The sequence below is a fragment of the Vipera ursinii genome, assembly GCF_947247035.1.
Source record: "Vipera ursinii genome assembly, chromosome: 5".
In the NCBI taxonomy this organism is placed as follows: domain Eukaryota; kingdom Metazoa; phylum Chordata; class Lepidosauria; order Squamata; family Viperidae; genus Vipera; species Vipera ursinii.
The window spans coordinates 37,300,080-37,313,393 of NC_139518.1; the positions used below are offsets into that span (position 1 = coordinate 37,300,080).

General features: G+C 36.6%; 1 protein-coding gene across 1 annotated transcript in view; it reads left to right on the plus strand.

Moving 5' to 3' along the window:
- The window catches only part of FARP2 (FERM, ARH/RhoGEF and pleckstrin domain protein 2), an 84,271-nt gene that overhangs the window by 12,731 nt on the left and 58,226 nt on the right, over positions 1–13,314 (plus strand). The window contains exons 3-6 of the mRNA XM_083363610.1: positions 8,612–8,716; positions 9,383–9,425; positions 11,933–12,011; positions 12,925–13,022. Coding sequence (XP_083219736.1) covers positions 8,612–8,716; positions 9,383–9,425; positions 11,933–12,011; positions 12,925–13,022 — 325 coding nt within the window. The remainder of the gene's footprint in view (positions 1–8,611; positions 8,717–9,382; positions 9,426–11,932; positions 12,012–12,924; positions 13,023–13,314) is intronic.

Genomic DNA, 13,314 nt, shown 5'->3' on the forward strand with positions numbered 1-13,314 from the left:
TTCTGCAAAAGCAATTTAGGTTTTGTGTTGCCCCTGTTATTTGGTTTGAAATATGGTAAAACCTGTTATTTTGTTAATGGGCTGACTTTCCTTTGAAGAAGTTTTTGAGAACAACAGTTTTACCTCTCATTTAGTACTAGTGAAATCAAACAGGAATTGAGATTCAATGAATGCACATCCAAGAATTAGGATGCTTCTTCTTGATAAAGTAACACATTTTTAGTGATACTGATTTTCTAGTTCTGTTGAAAATTGAAGAATTGAAGACCATATAACTTGAAGGACATATTTTGGCTATTCTCGTTATATACCGTAGTTTGGAGAGAGTGACAATGCAGTGTGTTATTTTTGAATTCGTTGGTGGCATTTTGCCTGTAAGTACCAGTTCAGTTGTTGCTGTTATACTTGTCCTAATTTATCTGGTCAGTCTGGGTTTTCTGGAAATGGAAAATGGAAGATCTTAGTACAATATTGAAGAACTCCACCAGGAAATGTTTTTTAAACTTAATGCAGTTATTTTTATTTACCTTCCTAAAGTACTAATTGAATTAGATCTCCATATTGTTTTTTCCTCTAGTAAGAAAAGGATTTTTGTGACTTCGAATCAGTCTTGACTCCCAGTAATATATGAAAAAGCCTTTGTAGTTTCTCCTAACACCATAAATACAGTTTTCATTCATCTGCAGGTAGCCCTTCATCATGACCTGTCCCTCTTTCAATGACCTATAAAAATGAATTTGCTTTATGTCATGAGGGATCTTACAATAACCCTTTCTCTTACAGAACTCATGGGAATTCAATGATTCAACTTAAATAGAGATTCTGTTAGACATACTATATAGGTGATCCTCATTTAGCAACTGTAATTGGGACAGCAAATTGGTCATTAAACAAAATGGTTGCTAGTGAAAATAACACAGCCACGGCTGTGCTTATTATTTTATTTCAGCTTCCCTTTGCTTTAGGAAAGATACAACTCCAGACAGCCAGGTGAACTCAACTGGCATGGAAATATGTCTCACAAGGAAGCTAGGTAAAATAATTTCTAGCCCTAATTTCCATCACACTCCAGTGCTGGGTTAATTAGCAAGAAGAGAATTAATTTTTGTTATTTACATTCATTTACATTCATTGTATGCCTGCTTATTCTTTCTTACAAAAGAATAAGCAGGCATACAATGAGGAATACAGATAGAAATGTGCTAGCACTTGCTGTTTTCCTAGCATGATTTTGTCCAGGCTGGAGGGTTCTAATTAACTAATTAAGGTCACAGAACTGAGCTCGTTAACACTTTTTATGGATGCCTTGTGCTGCAGAGAAAAGCAGCTCAGGAAGAGTAGCTTGTTTAGGCACTCTATAAATGGGGGGGTGTATCAGGAAAAAATCAGATGCAGAATGATACACACTAGTTGACAGGTGAACATGTAAAGGTTATAAATGCTGGTATGGTTTGCAAAAAAAAATTCAATGTTTTAACAGTTAATGGTTGTTTTCTAAGTCAGTTGCTGAATGAGAACTAGCTATATGAACAACTTTAGTAAAATAATCTTTAGTAAGATAAAGAACAGTTTCTCATGAACTTAAAAATCTGATCCTACATATATTTATGACCAGAGGTTTAAATGTTGAACTTCTCTTTCTTAGCCTTTTTTAATGGGTGACTTACAGTTTGTGTTTACAAAACACAATTCTGGATTCTTCAGTTCCCAACTTGCCAATTCTTGTCCTTATATCTCTGTCTTAATATTATTGTGGTGAGCAGTTACAATATTTTATTCTTTCAAGGAAAATGCTTTCTTTTAAAGAGAACATCATAATTTTGGGGAGATTATTAGGGGGAAGTGGGTTCTAAAACATTTGTGGACAGTATTAAACTGCATAAATGTTTTACTGTAATTGTGAATAAGGGAAGTAATCATAAGCAAGTAATGTATAAATCTGTGAATAGCTTTATGTAGCTATTAAAGGAAAAATACAGAAATGTCATTATACACAAAGACTAATATCTACACAAGAAAGGTGAGCAGAACTGATTTTCTTGATTTTTCAAGTATCTTCAGTTTTTCAGAATAATTTGTAATATAGATGATGGAGTACATAGCATTAGAAGTAGTCCTTGACTTATGACCACAATTAAGCCCAAAATTTTGTTGCTAAGCAAGATGGTTGTTAGGTGACTTTGCCCCATTTTGCAACTTTTATTACCATAGTTGTTAAGTGAATCCCTGCAGTTGTTAAGTTAGTAACATGTTTGTTAAATTAAATTTCCCATTGACTTTCCTTATTAGAAGGTTGTGAAAGATGATCACATGACTCCAGGACACTTCAGCTGTCGTAAATACGGATGCCAAGCATACAAATTCGGTCATGTGACCATGGGGATTCTGCAGTGGTCATAAGTATGAAAAATGGTCATAAGTCACTTTTTTTCAGGGCTACTGTAACTTCATATGGTCATTAAACAAATGTGTAAATCAAGAATTACCTATACCATGTATATATTAGATCTACTTTACAGTATTACTCTTCCTATGAGGCCAAATTAGAGTATCTGGAATTTATGTAAATTTATGTACAGCCTATCTTGACTTCTCTATGAGACTGTGTTTAGGCTGGAATCTAAAATGGTACCATATTTACTCAAGAATGTGCAGTTATCTTTCAGTTTCTATTTATTTTTGTGTTACATACTGTAGCTCAGACATGTCAAACACAAGGCCCGGGGGCCGGATCCGGCCCGCAAAGTGGTTTCATGTGGCCCGCGAAGCCATCCTGGAAACAGTGAGGGAACGGCCCCCACTGCCTTGGCCCTGGCCCAGAGACCCTCCTTCTGCCAGAGACCCTCAGATGTGTCCCACTCCTGACCAGGCCCCCATAGGCACCCTTGATGCGAACGATGCAGAGCTGGCCACGCCCACCCAGTAGGTCATATGCACTCTAGCCACGCCCACCTTGGCCACGCCCACCTGGCCCCCTGAGGGCAACCGCAATGCTGATGCGGCCCTCAATGAAATTGAGTTTGACACCCCTGCTGTAGCTGAACCCAATACCATATCATTCCATGTAACAATGGATTCTTAAGTTCCTATATACTGGTAATATTTGATCTATGACCATAATTGAGGTTGTAAATCAAGGATTACCAGTATAATACTTAATTCAGATACAGGGATTAATGAAGCAGCAGGAGGACAGTGTTTGAGAAGAAGATTCTCCTTGTGTTTTTGCTTGGTTAATGAAACATGTTGCTTACTTATTTTAAACCTTGGCCAAATGTTTGTCCAATTTGATTAAACAGTGTAATTGCCCATAAATAAAAGGATGAATATTAGCACCCATAACTTCAGAATTGAATTACATTATGCAACACATTCAGGTGGATTTCTTATTTGTAAACATTAGAGTATATAACTCTTGTATTAAAGAAATAAGAACTAGCAACCATAGAGATGTTTGGATTATATGCCAGAACACAAAATGTGCTTAGAATGCATGAAACTTTAAAAGTTAAAAAAGAGAAATATTAAGTTAAATGTTGATTACTGTAAATCATCATATTATTTTTTCAAACGTTCTTCTGTTAATTCTTTCAAAGTATTTCTTTCAAAGTCTTCTCATTATAGATGGATCTCTCATATAGAAGAGATTGCCATTTGCCTATCGAAGAAGAGGTCTCTAAGGGAAAAAAGTTACTTGAGAATTATACCGCTTGAAATAAAAGGATACTAAAAAAAATTGTATAGAGGGATAAAGTAGAAATAAGCTATTGAGAGAGATTTGGTAGATTTTAGTAGGAACAACTGTATAGTTGACACAAAGAAATTGAGCTATAGGCAGCTTTAATTTGATAAATCAGAGCAATATTACACAGCCAAGTAGACAATGGCTTAAGTCAAATTTTAAGGCAAGCAGAATCCGCCCTAGAAAATGAGCATTTCCAGTTTTTCTGGGCAATGTGAAGTTCAAAATAGATCTGGTTCTTCTAGTTATTATTTTCTTTGTTAAACTTAAGGTTGAAGGATCCAGCACTGTAAGTCTCAGCAATAAAAGATTGAAAAATAACTCAAAATAGGAAATTTTGGGGTCTTTGCTGCAGTCTGACTGGTTGTTTTCTTGGAGACATTTCAGTACGAGACTAGGTGACATCATCGAATGGACTAAGACTAGCACTGATGATGTTACCTATTTTGGTAATGAAACGTCTGCAAGAAAACAACCAAGCTCAGACAGCATCAAGTTCAACCCCGAGGTACAAATTTCATCAAATGGAATAGAAAATTCTATTGCAACTTTATAAACTTTAAAGACTCTTAAGGACTTTTAGCATTGTCATCAAGATTGCAACTATGTGAGACTAATAGATGAAACTTTCAGTTTACAGTACGTATCTTGAAAATGCATAAAATTTTAAGCTGAGAGTACAAAATACATTCCTGTTTTGTTTGCTTGAATTAATTGTGTCTTGACAGATAAAATGAAAAGTAATTAAAAATATAGTAAATAGTTTGAAGGCCTGCTTGAAATTGCTAGAAGAAAATGTTATCATTTTTGGAGAATGTTGAAACATCATGGAGAGCCAGTTTGGTGTAGTGGTTAAAGACACTGGGTTAGAAATTGCAAGACTGTAAGTACTGTTGTTGTTAGCTGCGAAGTTGTGTCCGACCCATTGCGACCCTATGGACAATGTTCCTCCAGGCCTTCCTGTCCTCTACCATCTTCTGGAGTCCATTTAAGCTCACGCTTACTGCTTCAGTGACTCCATCCAGCCACCTCATTCTCTGTCGTCCCCTTCTTCTCTTGCCCTCAATCTTTCCCAGCATTAGGCTCTTCTCCAGTGAGTCTTTCCTTCTCATTAGGTAGCCAAAGTATTTGAGTTTTAGCTTCAGGATCTGGCCTTCTAAAGAGCAGTCAGGGTTGATCTCCTCTAGGACTGACCGGTTTGATCGCCTTGCAGTCCAAGGGACTCGCAGGAGTCTTCTCCAGCACCATAGTTCAAAGGCCTCAATTCTTTGGCGCTCGGCCTTTCTTATGGTCCAACTTTCACTGCCATACATTGCAACTGGGAAAACCATAGCCTTGACTATACGCACTTTTGTTGACAGGGTGATGTCTCTGCTTTTTAGTGTGCTGTCTAGATTTGTCGTGGCTTTCCTCCCGAGGAGCAAGCGTCTTTTAATTTCTTGGCTACAGCCTCCATCTGCAGTGATCTTGGAGCCCAGGAAAATAATTTCTTCCCCATCTATTTGCCAGTAATTGAGAGGACTGGATGCCATGATCTTGGTTTTCTTAATGTTAAGTTTCAACCCAAGTTTTGCACTCTCCTTCTTCACCCGCAACAAGAGGCTCTTTAGTTCTTCACTTTCTGCCATTAGAGTGGTATCATCTGCATATCTTAGGTTGTTGATATTTCTTCCGGCAATCTTAAGTCCAACTTTTGATTCATCTAGCCCTGCCTTTCTCATGATGTGCTCTGCATATAAGTTAAATAGTTAGGGCGACAGTACACAGCCTTGCCGGACTCCTTTCCCAATTTTGAACCAATCAGTGGTTCCGTGTCCAGTTCTCACTGTTGCTTCTTGGCCCACATATAGGTAAGTAAGTACTAGTCCTGCCTTAGACATGAAGTCAACTGGGTTGGCCAGTCATATTTCTCAACCCTAGGAAGAAGGCACTGACAAGTTATTTCTGAAAGTGTTTCAAGAAAATTGCATGGATATGTCCATGTCATTCCCAGGAGTCATTACTGACTCAAAAGCACAAAATGCAATAAAAAAATTCAAGCAAAAAATCATGACTAATTTGGATAAATATAAGAGTTTTGAGGATCCATTTTATTTAAGAAATTGGAGCTATTCTTGAAAGATAGAAAAAGTAAATAATTGCAGCAGTGGTCATCCAGTTGAGTATGGGAAAGCCATGATCCCTAATAGCTATAGTTTGATGATTTATCTCTAATTGATAGTCTGGTCTTACACACACACACACACACACACACACGATGGCTTCTTGCTTACTTACTTTTTTTGCTTCTACTTTTAATGTTCTAAAGCACTCGGAGTCTTTCTGAAATTGAGTCACCTTCTAAATTGCATAAATAAATGTAGGAAGTTCTTTAAAACTTTAGTTCCCTGCATAAATCTTGAATGTTACGGTAGTAGTATGTTTGTGTTTTATAATAGTAGGGAGTTCTGTAAAATTACTAAACTGGAGCAATTAGAAATCAATTTTTTTACTTTTTGGGAAAGCATGTAAATATATAACTTACGCATGTTATACATAAAATGCTGAATCACCTCATCTTGGAAGTGATGATTTGAACAAACCTATTTCATTTGTAATTCAAAGATGAGGGAACTGACTGATGGATAGCTCATTGATTCTTCTAAGGTAGCTGTTTGAATTGAATTGAAGCTTTTACAGTTCCTTCCAGAAAATAGGACCCTATAATTTCGGCTGCATACTTACTGTTTAGATTCCCATGGATTTTCATTATTTTTTCCCCATGCTTTTTAATAACTATGCTTAACTGCTAAAAGTGGCCACTTGCAATTTTGGATTCTAATACTAATTTGTAGATGGTATATAATTCCCTTTTTCTTTCTAGATTTCTAATTCAAATGATATTGGGATGGAGTTTGCTTGAGGGCCTGAATGCACTAATAAGTTCCATATATTTAGAAGCTGAGGAAGACCTCACTACAGGATGTTTCCAGATGAATAATATATAAATGCTATAAATATCATAATCTAGGGATACTTATTGGCAACATAGATAATTTACTTACGGCCATTCATTTAGTGACTGAAGTTACAACACTGAAAAAAGTGACTTATTGTTTTTCACACTTATGACCAGTGTAACATCGCGCCATAGTCACATGACACTTGCAGTGTCCCAGGGTCATGTCACCTTTTGCGACCTTCTGACAAGCAAAGTTGTCACTTAACAACCCTATTACTAACTTAACAGCTGTAGTGATTAACTTAACTGTGGCAAGAAAGTTCATAAAATGGGGCAAAACTCAACTCCATTATTATTATTATTATTATTATTGTTGTTGTTGTTGCTGTTGTTGTTGTTGTTGTTTCAATTTATATACCGCCCTTTTCCCGATGGACTCAGGGCGGTTTACAGGGCAAATTAAAACAGTGCAATATACAAATTAAAATAAAATAAAATTAATAGCCCCAAAAGAGTTTAAAATTTAAAATTTAAAACCATAAAACCCCTCAGTCCAGGCCGGCTAACTCAAATAGCCAGTTTTTTAGGTCCCGGTGAAACAAGCGAAGGTCGGGGGCGATCTGGAGTTCCACAGGGAGTTGATTCCATAGGGCAGGCGCGCCCACCGAGAACGCTCTCTCCCTGGGGATCGCCCTCCGGCACTCCCTGACTGGAGGGACCCTGAGGAGGCCCTCCCTGTGGGAGCGCACAGGACGATGGGAAGTTGATGCTGGCAGCAGGTGCTCCCTAAGATAATCCGGACCCAAGCCATTTAGGGCTTTATAGGTCATCACCAGCACCTTGAATCTCACCCGGAGGGCAACTGGAAGCCAATGCAGCTCGTGGAGAAGAGGCGTTACATGGGAGTATCGGGAGACCCCCATCACAACTCGCGTGGCTGCATTCTGCACCAGCTGAAGCCTCCGAGTGGTCCTCAAGGGCAGCCCCATGTAGAGAGCATTGCAGTAGTCTATCCGGGAGGTCACAAGCACATGAGTGACTGTGCGTAGAGCATATCGGTCCAGATAGGGCTGCAACTGGCGCAACAGGCAAACCTGGGCAAAAGGCCCCCTGGCCACGGCTCCTATATGATCTTCCAAACTGAGCCGTGAGTCCAGGAGGTCTCTGACACCAAGGTAGCATCCTTAACTTTGCAATTTTTATTTGGTAGTATGATGGCTTCACTGTAATATTTTTGGAAACTGGGCCAAATGCAATTGTGAAGACTGTGTCAGACAAATGTGACAATCCTGGGGGATAATAACTTCTCATTGGGACATTTTTTTGCTAATCATAATTGAGTTGATAAATTTTGCTTTATGTTTACCTAAGTTTATTAACTACTCAGAGACGGTTGTTTTTAATTGTTAATTTCCTGTCTTGAATGCTATTAGAAAATTCCAAGATCCAGTTCACCATCAGTATAAGTCCCTCCACCTTTATTGACCGTGGCAAATAAGGAATACTAAGAGTTATAACTCAATATCTAGCTGCTGTCAGATTATGCTTCTGTGTATTATTGTTATATAATTTTTAATTTCCTTCCAGTCTAACTTAAAACCTAAAGTTTAATTTAAAGTAATTTTGATTATGTAAATTCCCTAAAACCAGATGATCTGTTGAAATATATGTATATATTAAGGTACTTTATGAAATGGGAGGACAATAAAGTGCTCTAGAAATTTGTTGGAATTTATGCCACGTGAAAATGATAATAGTATAAAAAAACCTACACTGTATTGCTGCATATACATATAGCAATATTTTTTAATTGAACAGTTTAAGCAATTTTTTAATGCAAAACTTTGTAGCATTAGCATTACAGTATTTTTAACATTTAATACACCTTGATTATCATAAAAATTAAGTTTAATTTTTTATTTTTCCAGTCAAAATGTTATGGCCAGAAACTACTGACAGAGATATTTAATCGTCTGAATTTGATTGAATCTGACTATTTTGGAATTGAGTTCAAAAACATGCAATCATATTGGGTATGTAGCATGTTTTTATATTGTTTTCATTCTTGATTTTGTTTGTTTGCTTAAAAAAGTCTGTAGTGAAAATTAAGTAAAACTTTTTTATTAATGTGATTATGAATTGACTTCTTACAAGGCAGAAATGTTGTGCAGTGACCAAAAGTCCACATAAAGAAACATATATTCTGCAAAACCTCAACAGGCATATAAACTCATCAAGAAGTCCATGAGTACATATCCACAAAAATATAGCCACCATGTTGTTTTGTATTTCATTTATTTCTTCAACATGTTTTGAGAGAATCAAGATCTTGATTCACATAACACAGTAGGCAAACATGTAAAACAACTTGAAGTTTGGTTCGCAGAATGACCTAATAGATTCAATTTTGCAACTAAACTATATTACAGTCAGTATGGTATTGCTAATTGCATCAAACTCTAAAGTATTCATATGGACAGATTTTTCCTGAGATTAATTCCAAGAGTGTTCTCCTTTAATTAGAATATATTGCAATTCCTTATCCCATCTTTTTCACTATATTTCTGAAAAGTATGTTAACATGTTTTTATTTACTAAATTTAGTTTAGCTACATTGAGAGATGCAAGCAGAATCTATTAGAATTGATTTAGTTGTATGATGGTATTTGCCCATTTATTTGTCTATTTCTTTCATTCAGATTTGGTTGGAGCCAATGAAACCTATTGTGAAACAAATAAGAAGTAAGTGTGTACATTTATAAATCAATGTTTCTTTCAAAAATTTAACTGAAACAACACTTTTTAAAAATGATGATGCTCATATGTATTTTAGAAACATGTTGGCACCTCCATTCCCAAAGGCTGAAGTTATTTTAAAGCAATGATTGGTATTAACTCAGTTAATTATACTATTCTTTAAATTGCTTTTTATAACAAAAATAACAATTTAACAAATACAATAATACAAATGCTGGTTATTTTATTTTCATTCTTTTTTATAGACCAGTATCTATTTTTCTCAGTTGGAAGAAGGCAGAACTTGTCCTTTTAACAAGCCTCAAAATCCTCTGTTGTTTTATTTGTTTGTTTTTTTATTCTAATAATGAAATGTCTACAAGAAAACAAACAAGTTCAGTGAACATCAAGAACCTAACAATTCAACCCTGAGCTCTAATGTTGGATTTAGTTGGAGATATTCTAACACAAACCTGCTTGATGTAGTGATTAAGACACTGGGCTAGAAACCAGGAGACTATAAGTTCTAGGTCCTGAGTTAGGCATGAAGTTAGCTGGGGGACCTTAAGCCAGTCACCTTCTCTCAGCCCTAGGAAGCAGGCAGTGAGAAACCATTTCTGAAAAAAACTTACCAAGAAAATTGCAGCGACTTGTTTGGGCAGTCTGACTTAAAGGTAGAGCAAGAAAAAGCAATAGCAGTCGGTTATTGTAAGTTGTCTAAAAGAGAGGTCCTCAGTTTCCCAATAATATTGGTTCTAAATCCTGCATATATTCTTTTAACTGGATAGGAATTCTTAGTCTCAGATTCTTAATGTTATATAGGCTATGATGAAATAACAATGAAGAATTGATTTATGAATGTTTTATTATACTTTTCTCCAGCATGATAGATGGAGAATCCACGAATGGGTTAACTCTGTCTTCCTGCCCAATTAGACTAAGTCAGTCAAACTTGCCACGCCTCTCCTGAGCCAGTATTTATGAAATTCCACATATTGTCAAATGTGAGGGTTGAGATCGGACCCAAGGTTTTCCAGGCAGCAATAGCAGTTATATAAATGTGCAACAATTACTTGGCTACAACTATCAGGCATTGTAAAAAAAAGTCAATTATTTTACGGACAGAGCAAGAAAACAGCAAATTTAAATACATATAGGTATAAGAGCAATGTGCACTAATAATATATAGCTAATTAGAACTGAGGGACACGGTGGCTCAGTGGGCTAGGATGCTGAGCTTGTTGATCAGAAGGTCGGCAGTTTGGCGGGTCAAATCCCGAGTGCCGCGTAACAGAGTGAGCGCCTGTTACTCGTCCCAGCTTCTGCCAACCTAGCAGTTCGAAAGCACGTAAAAATGCAAGTAGAAAAATAGGCACCACTACGGTGGGAAGGTAACAGCGTTCCGTGCGCCTTTGGCGTCTAGTCATGCCGGCCACATGACCACGGAGACGTCCTCGGACAAGCGCTGGCTCTTTGGCTTTGAAAAGGAGATGAGCACCAGCCCCTAGAGTCGGAAACAACTAGCACGCATGTGCGGGGGAACCTTTACCTTTACTTTTAATTAGAACTGAAGTGAAAAGGAGGGTAAAAAAAAGGAGGGCAAGTGAAAAGTGTGGGTAGGTTTTTGGAATATTTTTTTCAAAGCTCTACCTTAGTGTGGGCTTGCATATCAGTTGTACAGTTCCAGGAAAGCTTGACCTAAGAAGAGAACATCAATAAGTAAAGGAATCTGCACTTTGTACATCTTTTGGCTCATAAATCCTGTTGGCTTCTCACATAAACTCATGTTGTTGTCACTATAAGTTAGGTATTTACTGCTTATTTGAGAGTCTAGAGTTCAGTGGACAATCTTCCTGTTAATAAATTAGATCTTTGCAGTGGTTGCTGCTCTGTCATTGAATTATGTATGGTTTATAGAAAATAAATTTGCTTTTAAGGGTAATCACTGCTCTGTGGAATTTTCTTCTAGAAGGAATTATAGATGCTTCCATCTGTTGATTTAAAGACAATTTCAAGTAGATTTTAGCAAAGGGTGGGGCCTGATTGTCTCTCAATTGATAGCTTACATTATTTGTTCTTGTGTTCAAAATTTTGACTTTATCAAATATTAAATTAATGAAATTGTTTTAATTTTTAAAGGTGCTTTTGGAAGATTACAGTGTTAAAAATGACTAAGAAATATATTAAATATTGAATTAAAATAAACTATTTGATCCTGCCTTCTTCCCTCCAATAAATTTAATTTGATATTTTGTGTATAATACCTCATGTATTTTTATGAAGTATTATGTACTAATGAATGTACTGTTATTCATTTGGGAACCATCCCAAACTTTGAGAAATAGAATAAGGACAGTGGTCTGTAGGTCAGTGGCAATCTATTGCTAAAGCCATAATCCCATGATTAGTTTTAAAATTTATAACAATTAAAGGCATCAAACATGTAATTACAATAAAAGAATAACATTTGTGAGCTGACTGTTACATTTTAATGATCTGTTGGCTTTCTGTAGGACCAAAGAACACAGTGCTTCGTCTAGCTGTAAAGTTCTTTCCTCCAGATCCTGGCCAATTGCAAGAGGAGTACACCAGGTAAAGACTTTCTATATTCCATTAAAAAAATAAGATAGAAGCATTAGCTTTTATTGGTTGCAGGCACTATTCCAAAGGGTGGGAGAGTGGGGGGAAAAGGAAAGCTGAAATAAAATTTTAAGCACAAGTAGTGTCATCTGAGTTTTACTGAGCAGTGAGTTGCCTGCCCAATTGTCGCTAAACGATGATTGTCAATATACAAAAATGAGAAAGACAGCTCATTGTGGGTGAATGAAACATTAAACTTTGGGCACATGAAATAGTATTGATCAGGTTTTTTATACTATTTTTGGAACTGACTGTCCCTTGTATAATTTTCTGCTGTAGCCCAAGCTTGGTAAATTGATATATCTTTGTAGGGTGATAAATTGTTGGTGTATAATTCAAAATTAGATTCACACCCTTAATCAGTGAAGATTGGAGATACAGTTTAACAGTATCTGTAGGTTAACCATAGAATTGTGGAGTCGGAAGTGACCATAAGGCTCATATAGTCTAATCTTCTGTAGTATGCAGTCTTGTGTCCACAGATTTGAACAACAGCCCATCAGTTTTATTATTATATCCTTGGTGCATATCATTACTCAAATATGTTGTTTATATTAAAATATATTCATGCCAGATTTTGCACTCTTGTTAAAATTGATGTTAACATTTTACAAATCTGCCTATTAGGATGGTAAGTAATAGTGACTAAGATGATGTAGCAGTAAGCAAGTGGAACTCTGTAATTCTTATATGTCGGTTAGAGACATAGAGTAAAAGTAAGCAGCTGGTAATGGGCCTGTTTCAATCTTCATACTATAATTTATTTTTTGCTTTTGCCATGGCTTTTGCCAGATTGTGTCTTTCTTTCCAGAATGTGTAATATTCTGTGGTTCAAATGACCATGTTACTAATTCTTTCCTTTTAGATATCTGTTTGCACTGCAAATGAAGAGAGATCTGGCAGAGGAACGCCTTACCTGCAATGACAATACAGCAGCACTCCTCATATCACATCTTCTACAATGTTAGTATGTAATGTTCTTTTATAGATAAGAATGCATCAGCTTTATACTTGAGAAATGCTGACATATAAGTATTTGGCACTTTGTTAAATGACATATATGCAGAAATGTTTTTACTTATAATATAGCTTTGTCCAGTGCTTTTTTTTTCTTTTTCTTTTGTAAAAGCTTTTGGCGGGGGGGGCGGGGGGACCGCTTTAGGGCACTTCCAAGGCACAGATCATGTGAGCAGCGTCAGCTGGATGCCATTGCCGCGGCTTTTGAGAGGGCGCTTTTTCGGAGCCAGGATGTCTT